Source organism: Brassica rapa, chromosome A04, assembly GCF_000309985.2.
Source record: "Brassica rapa cultivar Chiifu-401-42 chromosome A04, CAAS_Brap_v3.01, whole genome shotgun sequence".
In the NCBI taxonomy this organism is placed as follows: Eukaryota; Viridiplantae; Streptophyta; class Magnoliopsida; order Brassicales; family Brassicaceae; genus Brassica; species Brassica rapa.
In genome coordinates this window covers 16,160,720-16,180,586 of record NC_024798.2, presented here as the reverse complement: position 1 = coordinate 16,180,586, position 19,867 = coordinate 16,160,720, and the positions used below count along the sequence as shown (strand labels likewise).

General features: G+C 35.1%; 3 protein-coding genes across 4 annotated transcripts; all 3 read left to right on the top strand.

Moving 5' to 3' along the window:
* Positions 1-474: 474 nt before the first annotated feature.
* Positions 475-2,545, top strand: LOC103865033 (CBL-interacting serine/threonine-protein kinase 11). Its single transcript, XM_033290688.1, has one exon. It carries the CDS (start codon positions 994-996, stop codon positions 2,305-2,307), a length of 1,314 nt encoding a protein of 437 aa, XP_033146579.1. The 5' UTR covers positions 475-993; the 3' UTR covers positions 2,308-2,545.
* Positions 2,546-2,846: 301 nt separating this feature from the next.
* On the top strand, positions 2,847-7,234 carry LOC103865032. Its single transcript, XM_009142812.3, has 4 exons — positions 2,847-5,692; positions 5,995-6,133; positions 6,254-6,387; positions 6,487-7,234. The coding sequence occupies exons 1-4, from the start codon at positions 5,541-5,543 to the stop codon at positions 7,115-7,117; spliced, it is 1,056 nt and encodes a 351-aa protein (XP_009141060.1). The 5' UTR covers positions 2,847-5,540; the 3' UTR covers positions 7,118-7,234.
* A 234-nt stretch (positions 7,235-7,468) lies between these two features.
* On the top strand, positions 7,469-12,185 carry LOC103865030 (LOB domain-containing protein 13). Of its 2 annotated transcripts, none has more exons than XM_009142811.3 (3): positions 7,469-8,747; positions 8,847-9,126; positions 11,489-12,185. In XM_009142811.3, the coding sequence occupies exons 1-3, from the start codon at positions 8,734-8,736 to the stop codon at positions 11,990-11,992; spliced, it is 798 nt and encodes a 265-aa protein (XP_009141059.1). In that variant the 5' UTR covers positions 7,469-8,733; the 3' UTR covers positions 11,993-12,185. The 2 variants fall into 2 exon arrangements, with proteins under 2 accessions (XP_009141059.1, XP_009141058.1); XM_009142810.3 differs by having other exon boundaries at positions 8,844-9,126.
* Positions 12,186-19,867: the final 7,682 nt, after the last annotated feature.

Genomic DNA, 19,867 nt, shown 5'->3' with positions numbered 1-19,867 from the left:
ATAACAAAATTGTATTGTTTTATTTTAATATTATTGTTAAAAAATTTATTATCACTTAATATATGCAATAAATTATTATTATGTAATTATATTATATAAAATAAATCACACTAAAATATTTGTTTTAAAATAAATATTTACTATTTTAGCATATAATAATATTAAAATAACAAACTAAAAACTATTTTGTCTTAATGTACATATATGAAAATTTTACTTTTTAGAAAATATATCACTAGTTTTTTTGTCATCTATCACTAAAATTATAATTTAAAAATAATTAATGTAATTATCAATAAAATAATATAAATACTTAAATACACATTTCTGAAAAAAATTAAATTATTTAGATATGAAAAACCATTTTATATTTTGAATAACAAAAATCTCATAAAACATCTCATATATTGAAATAGAGAAAATAATAATTGGTAATGTACTTACGTTTTGATAATTAGATCTATAATTTCACTGAACATAAATTTGATGAGATATGCTTTATGGTAAAGTACATTACCAAACTTTTCATATTTATACTACTATTTTTTAACTTAATTAGCCTTTTTGCACGGTCAGATCCCCCAATTTTCTGTGCCGCAAGATTAAAAACAAATACGATGAATATTAGCTTAAGCTCTAAACTCTTGTTTCAGTCATCATCATCTAGATCCTTTTCCCCTTTATAACTAATCTTCTTAAAAATACTTAAAAATCAAATAACAAATAGACATCGCGTAAACCTCCACTCCTTAAATACCCAACCACTCCCGTTTAAAATTCTTATTCCTAATTCCATAAAAAGTAAACACACACAACAACAAAGAAACGTCCCTAACAAAAAAAAAAACAACAACATCGAATTAGCATACGTGTTCATACGCTTGTCCCCATTTGAAAATTACGCGCAAGGTTCCAAATCCACCGACGAAAACTCGTCTTCCTCCCTCTTCTATACATAACTCATCTCTCAACCAGTCTCCGCCTTCTAAAACCATGTCGGAGATCGAGGTTGTCGCCGACAACCTCGGCAACAACAACAACAGCAACGCCTTGTTCGGGAAATACGAGCTCGGTAAGCTCCTCGGATGCGGCGCATTCGCCAAAGTCTACCACGCGCGTGACCGCCGCACGGGCCAAAGCGTCGCCGTCAAAATCCTCAACAAGAAGAAACTCCTCGCGAACCCGACCCTCGTCAACAACGTCAAGCGCGAGATCTCCATCATGAGGCGTCTGTCTCACCCTTACATCGTCAGGCTCCACGAGGTGATGGCGACTAAGGGAAAAATCTTCTTCACGATGGAGTTCGTCAAAGGAGGAGAGCTCTTCAACAAAATCTCAAAACACGGTCGTTTAAGCGAAGATCTATCCCGCCGTTATTTCCAGCAATTAATCTCAGCCGTCGGTTACTGCCACGCGCACGGGGTGTACCATCGCGATCTCAAACCGGAGAATCTCTTGGTCGACGAGAACGGGAATTTGAAGGTAACCGACTTCGGTTTAAGCGCGTTGACGGATCAGATCCGACCCGACGGGCTGTTGCATACCTTGTGCGGCACGCCTGCTTACGTGGCGCCAGAGATTCTCTCTAAAAAGGGGTACGAAGGCGCGAAGGTGGACGTGTGGTCATGTGGCATCATCTTGTTCGTCCTCGCAGCTGGTTTTTTACCGTTTAATGATCCGAACGTGATGAATATGTATAGGAAGATTTATAGAGGAGAGTATCGTTGCCCTAGGTGGATGTCTCCGGATCTGAAACGGTTTGTTTCTCGTCTTCTTGATATCAATCCGGAGACGAGGATCACCATTGATGAGATTCTGAAAGATCCTTGGTTCGTTAAAGGAGATGTTAAGAATATTAAGTTTCATCACGATCAAGATTTTGATAAGGTGAAGGAGAAAGGTGAACCGGTGGTGAAGAGTCTAAACGCGTTTGATTTGATTTCGTTTTCCTCGGGGTTGGATCTTTCCGGTTTGTTCGCCGGCGGGGGGAGTTCGATTGCCGAGACGGAGAGGTTTGTGTCGGAGAAGTCGCCGGAGAAGTTGGCGGAGGAGGTGGAGGCGTTCGCGGAGGAGGAGAAGCTGAGGGTGAAGAAGATTGAAGAGTTTGGGTTTGAAATGGAGGGGCGAAATGGTAAATTCGTAATCGGGGTGTATATTTCGCGGCTGAATGATTTGCTCGTGGTGGTGGAGGCGAGGAGGAGAGGTGGCGAGGGAGATTGTTACAAGGAGATGTGGAGTAACAAACTCAGGGTTCAACTTGAACGCGTTTGCGATCAAACGCCAGTCGCAGCTGTGGATTTATCATGATGTGCTTTCAAGTCAATTCCGCGGCTTGATTGATTTGCGTTCTGCTACGTATCTTAGATTTATTACCCAAAAAAAGAAAAAAAAATTAACATATATATTTATAATACTATACTAAATTGTAGGTATCTATTTTGCATCTTGGTAAATTCAAATGTATTACTCACTATGTATAACAAGTCTATATTGACTTGTAGATACTTTACTCTTTTGTATAATATATAAAATTTTCTTCTAATTATAGTTTGGATTCATAACAATTGTACTCAGATACTTAACCATAATTGGTTTATTCAACAAGTCTTAATTGCATTTGTAGACACTTTACTATTTTGTGAATATAGAAAATGTTCTTCTAATTATAGTTTGGATTCATTCCAATTTTACTCAGATACTTACCCATAATTGGTTTATTCAACTTTTCACTTGTTGATCTTGGATTTTGAGCTTTTTCTTATTTAGCTTCTGCAATTTAGTATTTTATTTTTCTATTAATGAACATAAGAAATGATTGAATGGGAGTTCCACATCCAGTGATGCAAAAGGATAAAAGGGTTTAAAAAAATAAAACAATGCAGCTTATTATTGAGAAAAAGCTATTAGTGTCCACTTGATAAACTGTTTACAACTCAAAAGGAGTGGAGGTTAAGGAACGAATGTCATTATTAAAGCATCATCATAAGCACAAGTCTTTTCTCATGAAACATTTACCTTCCAAGACACATTATGAGATATCAATTACACATAAAGACACATTGGGTCAAGAGAGCACTTTCTTATGCTCATTTGTCTGAATTGCCCTTCAACTAGAGAGAAGGTGTCGGTAACATTTGTCAAAATTCTTTTCAATATTCTCTATAATTAATTCCATTCAACTTTCACCTTTTGGTTTCATATTTCTTAATTCCCTAAACTCAATCTTGCCACAATCTATCGTCATCTTCATCTCTCATCTTCTGTATCCTTCTAAAGCTTCTTCTTCTTCACTAAATTTGTAGATTTTTTTTTATAATTCTAAATCACTAATTTCTGTTTGTCGCTTTATCTTTCGCTACTTTATGTTTTAAATCTGGAAATCATGAAAACCTCAGATTGGGGCTAAGGAAAATCTATTATGAAATCTCAGATTGGGAGATTCGAGATCTTCACCGAATATATCCAAGGTTTGCTTTTAACTGAACTATGAGAATTTCATATACATATTTTTTTTCCTCTTTCATACTTGTTTACAAGAAGATAAGAAATAAATAAAAATTTGATTTTCTTCTTAAGCATACATCGAAGCCGATGTCTCTCTTGCAACATTTGATTCACATGTCGCCCATGCTTTTCATGTCCAACAATTTCCTTGTCCACAAATGGGCTATCCATAAAGTTGTCGTCCATAAATTTCATGTCCACCAAGCTCGTATCCATCCATCTCCTCTCCATCGTTCTCTTACCCACCAATCTCATATCCGCATCTCTCTTGTATATCAATTTTTGGATATGACTTAACTATGAGTGTGACGTAACTATTATCTAAACGGTGGTATATTTTGAGTTAAGTGTGACTTCTCCCTGTTTGTAAGCAAATAAGGGTTTGGAAGATAGTCTTTTTGTTGTTGCATCTGTTGCTAATGTTGTTCAGACATGAACTATGGAGTTCACTTCCAAGGTATTACTTTTATTACTATGTTCTTTCATGTGCTTGATTGGCCTATGTTGTATCCATTAACTATTGAAATCAATGTTACATTTGAAGTTAAGTTGGTAGTTTCCATGTTTGGTATCTAATTGGCACTATACAAAAGTCTGGGACAGTTCACAATATTCAATATGCTGCTCAACTCCACAGATCTGTCTCCCACAGTCCTCCTGTCCACGCCTTTGTCGAAGGCATCCACGTACACACATCCCCTGTCCACAACTCGTCCATCTCCAACTTCGCAGTCCACACCTCTCTTGTCCACACACACACCTAGACTAGGAAAAACTTCATCAATATATGTTTTGTTGTATCAAGAACTACTTCATCAGTGTTAAATTGTTTTGAGCATGTTGTCCTAAATGATTATTTGTTGTTTTTCTCTTTTAAAGGAACTAATCAGTGTATCTTTCTTTTCAATGTTATTGTTTTAAATGGTTAGTTGTTTTAGTAGATCATGGTCATTATCTATATGAACCAACATACACTTCCACATACACACCATCCATAACTAGCACCATTCATAACTCATTCTTTCAAATTGCACATACACTTCCACATACGCACCATACCGCCATCACTCATTCTTTCGAATTGCACCGCCACAATACATTCTTTCAAATTGCAGTGTCCATAATATATTGTCCACGATAGTGTGTCCACTTAAATTTATTATATATGAAAGAAAAGTTTGATCATCTTTTTATGAAAATGATGAACTTATAATCCACTAAAACCATCCACAAGACTTCGTCCACGAAATCTAGTCTACGAAACTCTTGTAAGATTAAAAACCTCGTCCACGAAAATTGGTCCACGAAGCCTCGTCCACACGTTCACATATCTTCCATCCACGACTGCACCATCCAACATAAAACCCATTAGCTGTATCCAATATACCTTTACATTTATTACAACTGAACCGTAATATAGTTACGAAGAAAGAAACAAGACTTCTAAAAAGCTAACACTCTTTTTATAATAACCAAGGGTAGTTCTGGACAATAAAAAACAGCTGACGGGATAAAGTGGAAGGAATGTGTGCCAAACTCACAATGTGTCTCCCACCGAGAAACAAACACACAATGTGTCTCCTTGTGTAACTGTCTCTTTTCTCATTCATCTCATCTATTTATTTAAAGTCATATATGATCATGTCTCAGACTTAAAGTACAGTTCCTCCCCACCTTTTGGTTTTAATAAGCAAAGGGAGAAAATGTATAAAATTAGGAAAGTGGATGAATGCGGTAATGTGGTTGGTGAAGTTATCTTCTTATATCAAACAATTAGATTGATCAAAATCCGTACTAGTTCTCAGAATTTTTAAAAGCTATTATAAATTATGTGCACAAACATTTAAATTACAGATAACAAACCAAGTCTGATGTACCGTAGTGAAGAGACTCTACACTTTCCAAACTGGGTCAATGGCATGGGCCTTAGTTAAAATGGCCTACCGATCGGCCCATTAATGTCACAGAAAACGGATTTTAGACTGTATCGTCTCCTCCAACGGTCGAATCGACGCTGAGAGGAGAGAGAGAGAGAGATGAGAGAGAAAAGGGGAAGAAGGGAAAATCCGAAAACCCTAGATCCCGTCGGCGAGGATGGTGCCGTCACCGGAAAAGAAGGAAAAGGGTTCTTCGCGTGCTACATACTGACCTCCCTCAGCCCTCGCCACAAGGGTCACACCTATATCGGGTACTCCCACTCTCTCTTCCACCGATCTCTCCCTAATCTTTGGGTTCCTTTTCTTCTTCTGGGTTCGTTTAATATCTCCAATTCGATTCGAATCTTTTCTGTTGATTTGATCATCTATGCCCTCGAAACAGAGAATTATGCTTTTCTTGATCAAACTATTGTGAAAGTGCATCCAATTCTTTGGGTTCGATTCAATTTGTATTCTTTGTAGATAAAAATGTGTTCTTGATTGGTTTTTATTAAATTCAAATAAACTGTTGAAAGTTAGTTCAGTGAAGGGATTGCATAATCTGGTGTTGCAGGTTCACGGTGAACCCAAGGCGCAGGATAAGGCAGCACAATGGAGAGATCACAAGTGGTGCATATAGAACAAAGAAGAAACGTCCTTGGGAAATGGTCCTCTGTATCTATGGTTTCCCCACTAAAGTCTCTGCCCTTCAGGTCCCCTTTACTTTCCTCCAAAGCTTCACCCTTTAGGTTATCAAAGTGGTGTGGCCTCTCCTTCTGTTACCTCTTTGAAATGGGTAAAGTCATGCTTATGTGTTTGGAACCTTGTTGCAGTTTGAGTGGGCTTGGCAGCATCCAAGGGAATCACTTGCAGTGAGAGAAGCTGCTGCTGCTTTCAAATCCATCTCTGGACTTGCTAGCAATATCAAGCTTGCTTACACTATGCTATCTCTTCCTGCTTGGAACAGGTAATGCAAAAAAAGCTTCATTGCTGTTTCTTATGTACTTCTCATTCTTCTTACCGAGACCATAACTTGTATATCTCTCTTTTGTGTCTTGGTGATTAGTTTAAACCTGACTGTCAACTATTTCTCATCAAAGTATGCTCACCATGGCGGTCTTTCTCCAAGTTTGCCTCCGCACATGGAGGTCCGTGTTTGTCCTATGGATGATCTTCCCTGTTTCACTAAAGAAGACAACAATTCTCAACAAGAAGATGAAGATAGTCCTGATAGTAATGAAGAAGAGGATGATGATGATAGTGGCAACCAAAGCCAGCCTGGGAATCCAACTTCAAGCTACTTGCTTGACCGACATTGTGAGAAACCAAAAGGACCTGGAACTGTACTTGATGACAGATTAGCAAACTTCACTGGCTTTGGGTTATTAGATGAGAGTGATGAAGATGAAGTATCCATTGACGCTATGGAGAAAGAACCGGAGACTGTTTTTAATGACAGGCTAGCAAACTTCACTGGTTTTGGCTTAGGAAAGATAGCTGAAGATAAAGTATCACATTGTAGTACTATGGAGAAAGACTGTTGGAGAAGAAGCAACTTTGTCACATCGACCACTGAAGTTGAAGTGATAGATCTGATGACTCCATCACCGACATGCAGAGTTGGATCGTCTATGAAGAGGCCAAGAGTTTCTGAGTTTATAGATCTGACAAGGTCTCCTAATTTCATAGAGTTGTAAAGTAATAATAATACACGAGTTGTGTGTAAAACGAAATAAACTTTGTTGTAATTTTCAAGTGTGAAATTGATGAGATCTGGTGTGCGTGCGTGCCCACATGTTCTCGATCTTGACTTAGATTTGTGTGCAGTCATGCATGTTAAGACGTGGGGAGACTAGAAAAAAACGAAACACACGAACAAATGTTTTGTAGTTCCGGTCAACGTGTAAAATTGTGAACTGGTTAAGGCATTTAATTTGAGTTCTTGATTAAGCGGAAACATCACTCACGTGCAGCCACATGTTCAATATACATTCAGCAACTCTTTCTTCTTTTGTAACCCTTACGTAGTAGATTTTCTTTCTACAGTTTGACATTTTGCACATAAAGTAGCAAATAACACGTGAAGACCTTTGACCAGAGAAAATATGTATGAAAAAGTTTGGTTTCTCCTATTATAACACACAAAACTAGAGTTTGATCCGCACAAACATACATAGTCTTAATTTTTACTTTTTTTTATATATTATTTAATGATATTTCTAAACACATAAGTTATTTATATATACTTTTAGATTCCTACAGACCTATTTATAATATACAAACAAAGTTTAATTTAAACCCAAAAATAAAATATCCAAAAAACCGATAAGTATCCGAGCGGGTACTTGTATACCTATGTCTAACTTATTTTGTAAAAAAAAAGAAGTCAATCGAAATATTAATTACTGAGGGTTAAAAGTTAATCACTGGCTTAAATGGTTATATCCAATGAAGAAGTCCAAAATGATTGCTGGATCTAGTTTCTAGTGTGTAACCCACGCTCTATATGAACACGTATAAGCGCCATTTTATAATAGAGTTTAGTAATACTCTAATGATATTCTATTTTATAATGAAAAATATAGTGATGAATAAAAATAAAATAATTACTTTATTTAAAGAATAAACCATTTTTTATTTTATTTTAGGTGAAAATAGAGTGTGGGTGGAAATGCTTTTAAACGGGTTAAAGAGTTGCTTGATACCCCTTATGTTCGGTTGGTTTGAATCTAATCGAATCAGTACGGCTCAATATTGAGTTGCACCCCGTGTACAACGATCGATGCAAACCAACTTTCTTTTCAAGTTATTATTAACAAACCACAAACTTTAATATCTATGAATTGTATTGATCGTTGGGTCGATCTTATTGGAATTGAAATGTGGTTAATATCTTATGGTCAGATTTGAAAAAAACTTAGTGAACATATTTAGTAAATTTTAAACCCAAAAATTAATTTACTGTAATGATTATGGTCTTCGGAAATATGTGTTCATTCCTTATACATATGTTAGGTAAATAATAATAGCCTCTTGCAAATCTCGAGCATACTCAGAATTTGATAATCAATATCTTATCGTACAAGAGTAAGACACTAATAAGAGTTTTTTAATCACCGAGATGATATAAGTCTATAATTCTATAGTGTTTTTATTATAATAAATTTGAATTAGTTAAAGAATGACCATTAAATTCACCCTAATGACTTCTTTTATTAAGAAGGTCTATTTCCTCCATTTCTCCTCTTCTTCTTCGTTTCTCCTCCTCCTCCATTGACGCTCTCAAGAACACACTCATAATTAGCATGCTTGCATGTCCAGAGACAGGTAAATTTAATCACCATGTATCATATCGATTTTTAATTTTTATATATCTTGGTAAAGTTATTAATCTCTTGATGATCTTGAATTGATTGTAAACAGCAGGGAAGGATTTGGAGATTACTACAAGATCGTGAAGAAGGTAAAGAAAGATCCAACCTTCGAAAAGACTATGGATCATGCCGTGATGGGAATCAGGAGACACGTGGCGGTGCCTCCGGGGACAACGTTGAACACCGTGACTCCGTGCGCCGCTTGTAAGCTACTCCGTCGTCGTTGCGCGGAGGAGTGCCCTTTCTCGCCCTACTTCTCGCCTCACGAACCCCACAAGTTCGCCGCCGTTCATAAAGTCTTCGGTGCCAGTAACGTCTCCAAGATGCTTCTGGTACTCTACCTACCGTATATGTCTACACTAATGATTTAATATCTTCTTAATATTTTCTTTCTACAATTATTCTTTGGATTCATATCATTTAAACAAAAACGTATTATAGATGATTATTGGGGATATAGTTGAAGGGATCTACCATTTTATTGTTTGACTTTGCAAATCTATTGCATCGAAATAATATTTCCCATTCAGATAATTTTCTTAATCCCCAGGTGGTTTATCTAATTAACTGAAGTAGAAACTCTATCATTATATGAACATATTTAGATAAAATGAGAATTAGGTATTTGTTAGTATCTCTTTTTCCTACAACTCATGCATGCATATCACTACATGTTAAAACTGGATTATGGTATAGCAACAACATTAGTATAAAGTATAAACCAGTATCAATTACATATTTTGTATTTTTCCTTAGAATATTATCGCAACTTCACTAACAAACTCTATTTTTTCGAATCAACTTGCCATTTTGAATAGTTAAACGAAATTTATTATTAGTCAAGTTCCTCTCTACCGAATCTAGTGAGCATTTATTTGGTTTTCTAATATCAACTAGGTAATAACCCGCGCCTTGCGCGGGATGTGATTATTAATTTCGTTATTTTTAATAAATAGACACTAAATCTGTTTAATCTGGATATTAGTCGGTTTTAAGTTTTTTTTTTTGATTTTTAATCTTCTAAAATATAACTATTATTTTAAATTTATACTCCCTCCTTTTCATACTAAGTGTCGTTTTGGGTCTATACACACGGATTAAAGAAACAATTAATTTTGTATATTTCCTATATAAAAACATAATTACCACTATATCTAACCATATTTCAACCAATAGAAAAATAAATTACTCAATAAAACTAATAAATTTTGAACTGAAAATCGAAAACGACACTTATTTTGTAACGAAAAAATTTCTCTCCAACGACACTTATTCAGAAACGGAGGGAGTATTCATTTTAGTTTATTCGGTTAAAATGTTTGATTTTTTGGTTTTTTTCCGGTAAAAACCAAAAATTAATATTATTTGTTTATTTTCATGTTATGAATTTTAGATAGTTGTCATGTCGAACCAAAAGTTAATATTATAGTTTCAAACATATAATATTTAAAGAAAAAGAAAAGAAAATTATTATAGACAAATCATTTTACTACAATTTGGTCGGTAGTGAAAGAAGCAATACGAAAAAATATTTCAACTTAAAAAAAAATAGATATTTCAGTTGTTGTATGAGTATGTAAAAAGTATATAAAAATAGTTGACAAATATATATAAAGATATTGTTAATTAATATGAAATGACATTTTTGTTCAAAATAATACATGAAAGATAAAATTTAAATTAATTTGAAATAAAAGAGGCTTTGACATTAGTCATTTTTCATATAAAGAAAATAAAGTTGTATCCGTAAATAGGGATGGGGCCAGATCGAATATATGAGTACTTGGAAGCATTCGTGTCGATTCGATCTTTAGCCACCTAGATATTTGGTGACTCGGATATCCGAAATGTTTTAGAATTTTAAAGAATATCCGATTTGATCCGTAAATAAAATAAAATTTTAAAATAATTGAAAATTTTAATAATAACATTTTATTACAAAAATAAAACATTATTTAACTTTCTAAATTTTAGTACCTAATATATTAAATTTAATTCATAACATATATATATATATAATTCTTTACATATATGTATATATATTCATATAGCATATCAAATTAGATATATGTTCCTAAAATTATTGGTATTTATGATTTGCTTTTTGTTTGGACATTGTATTTTAGTATTTGATTTGTTTCGTAGAGTTGCGGATATCCAAATTATTTGGTTCAAATCAAAATGGATAATGAATAGAATCAAAATTTATGAATATTTTGCTCAACTTTATCCGTAAATAATAAAAGTAATATATATATATATATAGTTTGGCTTTTGATTTGTTATCTATTTTTATTCGAACCGAAAAAGCCAGAGTTTTATTGGAACCATGTATGTGAGTTTTATATTAAAAACGCAAAATACATTGTGTGAACACATTTATGAATATAGTGTGAACGCGTTAGCATATTTATTATCAAATCGTTGTGAGGCTGCCACGTGTCTATTATAGTGTGAATGCATTTATTACAATGCTTCTCTTTTAATATATAAGGGATAGGTGGTTGCAACCGTTGCAATTTGTAAATATAGCAAGTCAAACATTTGTAGTATAGGAAGCTAACTATTGTGTTATGTATATACTAACTAATGAAATAAACATCTAACACACGAAAAATTGCCGTTTTGCGTAAAAATAAAATTTACTGGTTATATTGTGAATGTGGGTATAAAATATTGACTAAAATGTTTCAGGAAGTGGGTGAAAGTCAGAGAGGGGACGCCGCAAACAGTTTAGTCTACGAAGCAAACTTGAGACTGAGAGATCCTATCTACGGTTGCATGGGAGCAATCTCCGCTCTTCAACACCACATCCAATCTCTCCAGTCCGAACTCACGGCTGTCCGCACAGACATCCTTCGCCACAAATACCGAGAGGCCGCCACAATCACTTCCCTTCAAAACAACAACAACAACTTCAACAATACTACAACCACATCAGTGTCCGATCATGCTGCTCTAGCTGCGACCATTTTGCTCCCACCACCACTGCCACCGCCTCATCCGCCACGACCACCAAGGTTGTTGTCGTCTCAGCCTGCTCCACCTGTTTCCTTGCCCTCTCCTTCGATGGTGGTACCGTCTTCTTCGTCTTCTAATTCATCTGCTGGCAATTCTATGTATAATCCTCCTCCGTCTTCGGCCGCTGGATGCAGTAATTCTCTGTCCAGTGACAACAATGTTCATTACTTCGATTAATCAGAATTATGTTCTTACTTACCCCGGTCCTTTTAAAGTAAAAGTTTGAATGTTGTTCCATATTGAGAATACGGCTTGAGTGTTTTGTTTTTATTTCATGTAGATTAAAAGTTGCATTACTCGTACATTCACATTTGCTTTGACGGCCCGTAATTTATTAACTTATCAGACGATTAAATAATATCTTTATTTATTTCGTGCTCAGTCATTTTGTTTCTGTCAATATCTCACGGTTTTATTTTCTACAAATTACTCATAGCCCGATTTTGCACCGTTAGATATACAATCGATACATCAATTTGCAAATTCTTTGAAACGTTACCATAAATGAGTGTGATGCAAGCAAGACACGTACGTACAAGACTTTGTACTCTAAGTTCATCTGTAAAAACTTACAATGAAATATATATGCATTTTGAAGCATAACTTCACATTTCTTACTGTCATAGGTTGTATGGAATCCAAGGGTGGCATATGGAGCTCAATTATTGATGTTATTATAATAGTCTTTTCATAAACAATATTCATCCACGAGAAAAATTCAACCCTCATGCATACGGTAACTACATTATGTGTGACTTTATTAAATTTTAAACATATTTATACATGTGACTTAAAATTTCAAATAGATTTAATAGGTATTTATTAAACCTTGTTCAAGTTGTCTAATTTAATGTTTATTAATTTTTTTTAAACCAAAAATTTCGAACTTCTAGTTACAATAGAATCGATTTGTCAACAACTATGCAAATTAGTTGATATGAAATCTATAAGAGATTTTTAACATGGTAAAAAAATCGTTTATATGTGAATTTTCACAGAACGGTTCAAAATGATACAATCAAATATGAATTTTTGTATTAAAAATAGAATTATAAAGTTGTCTATTAGATTACATTTTTGGTAGGAGGTGACATTTGCTTTCGCGTTAAATGTAAGGTTTGCTTCGTGGATTCCTTTTTTTTTATCCCATGCTTAACTAGTTTCAAAACATAGATCGAGAAGAGAACAAATAATAAATCTACATCCTTTAAATTAATATAAATCCACATCAACCCAGACACAATTTACAGGGAATAAAGAACCAGAGATAAAGTCTTGGTAAATTGAAGTATTAATTTATATGAGATTCGACTAAATAAGTTATGAGCTTATTAAATCACTTATACTACTCCTTCTGTTCCTTAATATTACATATTTTAGAAAAAAAAATTGTTTTAAAAATATCTATTTTTTACATTTTCAAGATATGTTTTATTAACTAATTGCAAATTTCAAAAAACTTAATTGTTTTTACTAAATTTTTATTGGCTTAAAATTATAGAACAAAGATAAACATAAAAAATTATTTAAATTTAATGTGTTTTATTAAAATGTATGAAAAATATAGAATATGCAATATTAAAAAAGTACTATTTTGTTAGATTAACATTAAATGAAGGCGTTGACTAATATATAAATTAAGCAACGAGCTTTCCCAGGTACTGATTCAAAATTTTAAATTAATCAACAACTTTAATGTGGTTTAGTCTATTAGTTAAAGGAATTAATTGATCAATTAAATTAATGACAGCCGTAGGAGAATCTATTTATATCTCTAACAGAGTTCCAGAGTCATCACATGACGCAGTTACATAAACTACTAGTACTATAGTACTACTACTATCTGATGTTTGATTACGTAGAGCCCCACAAACTTTCGTTTATAGAGTTAAATTTTCGTTGTACAGTTAAATTTCGTTGCAAAATAAATATTTCTTTTATAATTTTAATGTAAAATTTATTAATTTTATATTATAATCTATTTTGTTATTGTTTGAAATATGGTTATATGTATTGGTAATGATGTTTTTATTTAATAAATATAAAAAAATAAATATATTTTAATCGGTGTGTCCAAATCTAAAATGAATATTAAAATGAAACGGAGAATGTAGTAATAGTTATACATTAATGTCTTCTTAATTTCGGGCATTACCTAAAGGCTTAAAGCTCATGTTTTGCCTAGTAACAGTGTAACACACACAATAGCTTTGAATAATTCTCTCCCCGTTTCAAATTGTTAAAATGTTATCTTATAGATATATATATCAACACTAATATCGAATACTGTTCCATTTTTTTGAAAGATGAACAGTGGAGTAGTAAAGATGTTTATCATAGATGTAGTGTAGATAAAATTAGTGGTCGTGGGTTAATCTGTTCTGAGATGAACTATTCATCATAGATTAATCCTTTACTTCTTTTTTTATGCACCAGATAATCCTTTACAAAACTGTTCACTCATAAATAATTGAGAACTCTTCATGTAATTAAAAAATAGCTCTTCAATTTCTTTTTCTGTTTGGTAACATATCTATACGGGAGGTTGGGACTTGGATAGCATGTTGAGTGTCATGAATTTTTAGCTTAGTTCAGTTAACAAGTGATTTGTCGATATCCCATATAAAATCTCATATTATTTTATAAAGACTAGATGGTTTGCCCGCATATGTGGGCATATTAATCTTTTTATGAATATTTATTATTTTTTTTATGTTTTATTATGTCAAAAATCAGCTTGATAAGTTATTATTTGTATCTCTGAAAATTTTAAATCAAACATCAAATTATTTTTATATGACAAAGTTTTTCATCAATTATATATATATATATATATATATATATATATGTTTATTCTTGTGTTTAAATTTTAAAAACTCACACATTAAAAATATTTTAGAAAATATATCTATACAAATGTTTTTATTTGATTAATATTTAATTATAAATGATTTATAGGTTAATTTTTAACTTTTATAATACAATATATTATTTATAGATAACAGCACAATATATAAGAATTATCTGATTTTAAAAATCTATTTTTTATCAATTATCAAACATAACATATAAATCTAAAATAGTTAATATAAAATTCATTTTCACTATAAAATGAATTATATGTAAAAATTTATTAAAGATATCATTAATTTTAATCGCTTTAACTTTTAACGTGAGAGTTCAAATGCAAATTTTTATTTTTTGTAAATAATAGTATAGATATGATATGGTCGAGCCAATACGATCCAAGTAATCCGGTGATTTACAAAGTCTATAGTCTTTCAATATAGTCTCTCGATAGATTGCAAGAACACGTTAACAAGAAGTAGCTTCTCTTATTAATCTCTTAGGGAAAATTACTCAAAACCCTAAGCTCACAATCACAATGTTTCTCTTAAGTGTTGCAACAATTCTGCAACTCCTTTTATATCAATAGATAACTCCTAAACTCATTAGTAAATAAACTTTCAAGATAATCCTAAACCTTATAGATAACCATAACAAGATAGGAATAGGATTACTTGTTTCCCAAGCTATTTTGAGATTACTCCAACATTGTCCCCCTTAAGCTTAAAATAGCTTTGGGACACATCTTCAACTCCAATCAAACTTCTCATTTCTTTGTATCGTATTCTTCCAAGTCCTTTGGTTAGAATGTCTGCTTTCTGAATGCTTCCTGGTACATGTTGAACTTCAATCAGATTGTTGTCAACACACTCCCTTATAAAATGATAGCGACGATGAATATGTTTGCTGCGTCCATGGAAGACTGGGTTCTTGGTTAAGGCTATTGCAGACTTGTTATCAATCAGAACCACTACTTTCTCACACTCCTTTCCCATGATCTCACTAAGTAATTCTTGAAGCCAAATTGCCTGTTTTGCTGCCTCGGTTGCTGCCATAAATTCTGCTTCACAGGATGAGAGAGCAACTGTCTCTTGTTTCTGAGAACACCAGGTTATGGGTGAATCTAAGAAGTAAAAGACATGACCTGTCGTGCTTCTGCCGTCGTCCTCGTCCACATTGTGACTTGCGTCACTATAACCTATTAGCTTTGTATTTGTTCCCCGTTTGAACACTAATCCAAAACCAAGTGTTCCCTGTAAGTAGCGCAAGATTTGCTTTATGGCTGCGGCGTGTGACGTCTTCGGGTCCTGCATATACCTACTCATCACTCCAACCGAAAAGGATAAGTCGGGTCGAGTATGAAGTAAATATCTGAGACACCCGATGCTTCTTCTGTACTCTTTCTCGTTCACGCTTTGCTCATCTAGTGCTTTAGACATCTTCAAGCTTGGATCCATAGGTACTTGAACTGTGTTGCAGTCACGCATTCCACATTCTTCTAGTATCTTCTTGGCGTATCTTTCCTGCTTCAGCGTGATGCCTTCATTGTGTTGATCAACCTCAATGCCCAGATAGTATGTTAATTTACCCAAATCACTCATTTCAAACCTTTCAGACATTCCTTTCTTAAACTCTTCGATCATCACACGACTTGTACCAGTCACAAGAAGGTCATCAACATACACTGCAACAAGCAATAGATGTTCTTTCTCTTGGCGTCGATAAACTGCTGGTTCTTTTGCACACTTTACGAACTTCAATTCTCCTAAAACTCTGTTTAATTTTTCGTTCCATGCTCTTGGAGCCTGACGTAGACCGTAGAGTGCCTTTTTAAGCCTGTATACTTTTCCTTCCTGTCCTTTAACCACGAATCCTTCTGGTTGGGAGACGTACACTTCTTCTTTAAGGTCTCCGTGTAAGAATGCAGTCTTGACGTCCAAGTGATGAACTTGCCAACCTTGTGATGCTGCTAATGCAAGTAAGAACCGGACAGTTTCAATACGTGCCACGGGCGCAAAAACCTCATCAAAGTCGACACCATGTCTCTGTATGTAGCCCTTTGCTACTAGTCTTGCCTTGAATTTGTTGATGCTTCCGTCAGAGTTTCGTTTGATCTTAAAGATCCATTTGAGCCCTATTGCCTTTGCTCCAACAGGTAGTTCAGCTAAGTCCCATGTTTTGTTTTTGACTATTGATTTGATCTCGTCTTCGCAAGCATCTCTCCATACTTTCTTTTCTTTAGCTTCTTCGAAGCTCCATGGTTCATCATTTATGCTCAGCAATAACCGCTCTCCTTCTAGCTCTGCCAGAAGGATGTAATCATCAAGGTAACCAGGTAACTTTCTTTCTCTAGTGGATCTCCTTAGCTCTGGTTCATCATGATCATCATCGTGATCCTCATCTTCTTCTCCTTGGTTTATTGTATCTGTAGCTTGGGTTTCTGTTGCTTCTTCTTCATTGTCGACGACAGTGGTGTCGTCATCAACTCCGTGATTCCCAAACTGACTGATACCAATGCGGAACACTCCCGTCTCTCCTCTTTCATTAATCTTCTTCCAGTCCCAGCTCTTGGTTTCATCAAATATCACATCTCTACTTACCACCATTCTTTTTGTCGTTGGATCAAGTAACCTATAGGCCTTAGATCCTGGCTCGGTTCCGAGATGTACGAGCTGTCGAGACCTGTTGTCGAGTTTCTTGAGATGTTGTGAGTCTACTTTAGCATATCCAATACATCCAAAAATCCGCAGGTGCTCTATGTTTGGTTTCCTGCCTTTGAACAGCTCGTAGGGTGTTGTCTTGATGACTCGAGTTGCAGCTCTGTTTATAAGGTAAGTCGCATGTCTCACTGCCTCGCCCCAGAGGTAGTTTGGTAGCTCCATATGTTTCAACATACTTCTAGTCATGTTAAGAAGAGTTCGATTCCGTCTTTCTACTACCCCGTTTTGTTGAGGGGTGTAGGGAGCTGTTAGGTGTCTTGTAATTCCATTCGTCTCGCAAAATATGTTGAACTCGTTAGACACAAATTCACCTCCTCTGTCTGTTCTAAGAGTTTTGATCACAGTTCCTGTTTCCTTCTCAACTACAACCTTGAATTTTCTGAACTTGTCGAATGCTTCTCCTTTTTCCTTCAAGAGTATACTCCACATATACCTGGAATGGTCATCAATGAGAACAAAAATATATCGGTTTTGAGAGGGTGTGGATGGTGTTATAGGCCCGCAGAGGTCTCCATGTATAAGTTCGAGTATTTTCTCAGCTCGATATGCAGTCGCTTTTGGAAACATCTGTCTTGCTTGTTTGCCAAGTAAGCAAGAGGAGCATGTTTCTTTATCAATCTCGATCTTAGGTAGTCCATACACGAGCTCTCCGTTGGCCATTAGTCGCATTGTTTCTCTCCCTATGTGACCTAACCGTGCATGCCACTTTGCGGAGTCGCTTGGAACTGAGAGCTGTAGGCATTCCTCATTGCTGTCAATAGTTACCTTATATAGCCGATTCTTAGATCGTCTTGCTTTTACGATCAATTTTCCATCTTTGTCTTGTAATGTAAGGTAATCATCTTTCATTCTGATGTCGCAGCCGGACTCTGTAGCTTGACCTAGGCTAATTATATTGCTTTTTAGGTCTGGTATATAATAGACATCAGCAAGAATCTTCTTTCCTCCTTCCTTGGTGAGGAACAGTATTGGCCCTTTTCCTTTGATGTCGATGCGAGAGTCGTCTCCAAATCTTACTTTGCCAGTGATTGACTCGTCGATTTCCTTAAAGTATCTCCGGTCGCCAGTCATATGGTTGCTTGCCCCATTGTCTAGATACCATACTCTTTCATTTTCTGAATTTGCTTCAAAGTCAAGTGGGTTAACGTTCTTCTCGTTAAGGTATACCACCTCATGCATCATCAGTTCCTCTGCTTCCTGTGTTGCATCATCTTTCTCTTTTGTTTCTGTGGCTATCTGTAGCTTGAGTAGACGATCAGGACATACAGACGCGAAGTGACCCATCTTGTCACACCGAAAGCATTCGATCTTGGACATGTCGAAAGTATTTTGGTACCGGTTTTGGTACTGGTCGTTGTACCGATCGTTGTACCTTCCCCTTCCTCGTCCTCTGTTATTAAATCGACCACCACGTCCTCTACCTCTATAGTTGTTGCTGTAGGTTGAAGCAGGTTGAGATTCAGTATTTTCTGCGTACATGAGTTTGTTCTGTGTTTCATCTTCTTCCTCAGCAACTCTCTCTTCATAAGCTTTTAACCGGCCAATTATATCCTCGAAGCTTGTGGTTTTAAGATCAAGAACCTGTTCTAATGATGCCACAATATGTATATATTTTCTTCGTGGTAAGCTGGATAAGAACTTCTTCACCAATTTTGTTTCTTCAATAACTTCTCCTAGAGCAGATGATTTAGATGAGATCTCCGATAGCTTTCCCACAAAGTCATCAATTGTATCACTGTCTTTCATCTTCATTCTCTCAAATTCTGCGGTTAATGTTTGTAGTCTTGCCTCGCGTACACGATCTGCTCCCATGTGTCTTGATTTAATCGCATCCCATACTTTCTTGGCTGTGTCAAGCTCTCCTACCTGGAGAATGAGTGCCTCGGGTATAGACTGGAAGAGTAGAGCAGTAGCCATGTCGTTCTTCTCTCCATTATCAGATTCATTCTCTATGACCTCCCAAACTTTATGAACCCTCAATAGCACTTTAACTCGCATTGCCCACACCGTATAGTTTGTCGAAGTTAGCATCAGACACTTTATGGAAGAGGATCCTCCCCCTTCCTTAACTTTCGTAGTGACAATGTCGCCCATAACTTCTGTGATCGTATCCTAGAGGCTCTGATACCACAATATAGTCTTTCAATATAGTCTCTCGATAGATTGCAAGAACACGTTAACAAGAAGTAGCTTCTCTTATTAATCTCTTAGGGAAAATTACTCAAAACCCTAAGCTCACAATCACAATGTTTCTCTTAAGTGTTGCAACAATTCTGCAACTCCTTTTATATCAATAGATAACTCCTAAACTCATTAGTAAATAAACTTTCAAGATAATCCTAAACCTTATAGATAACCATAACAAGATAGGAATAGGATTACTTGTTTCCCAAGCTATTTTGAGATTACTCCAACAAAGTCAACCTAGTTCACTTCATGATTACGTATTAAAATCTTTGTAACCTATGCAAAAAAGCAACGTGAG

Bases quoted from the DNA above. Each gene is read 5' to 3' on its own strand.
- LOC103865033 (XM_033290688.1), top strand. From the start codon at position 994: ATGTCGGAGATCGAGGTTGTCGCCGACAACCTCGGCAACAACAACAAC.
- LOC103865032 (XM_009142812.3), top strand. From the start codon at position 5,541: ATGAGAGAGAAAAGGGGAAGAAGGGAAAATCCGAAAACCCTAGATCCC. The intron at 6,134-6,253 runs GTCCCCTTTACT...ACCTTGTTGCAG, and splicing joins CTAAAGTCTCTGCCCTTCAG to TTTGAGTGGGCTTGGCAGCA. The intron at 6,388-6,486 runs GTAATGCAAAAA...CTTGGTGATTAG, and splicing joins TCTCTTCCTGCTTGGAACAG to TTTAAACCTGACTGTCAACT.
- LOC103865030 (XM_009142810.3), top strand. The intron at 9,127-11,488 runs GTACTCTACCTA...AAAATGTTTCAG, and splicing joins ACGTCTCCAAGATGCTTCTG to GAAGTGGGTGAAAGTCAGAG.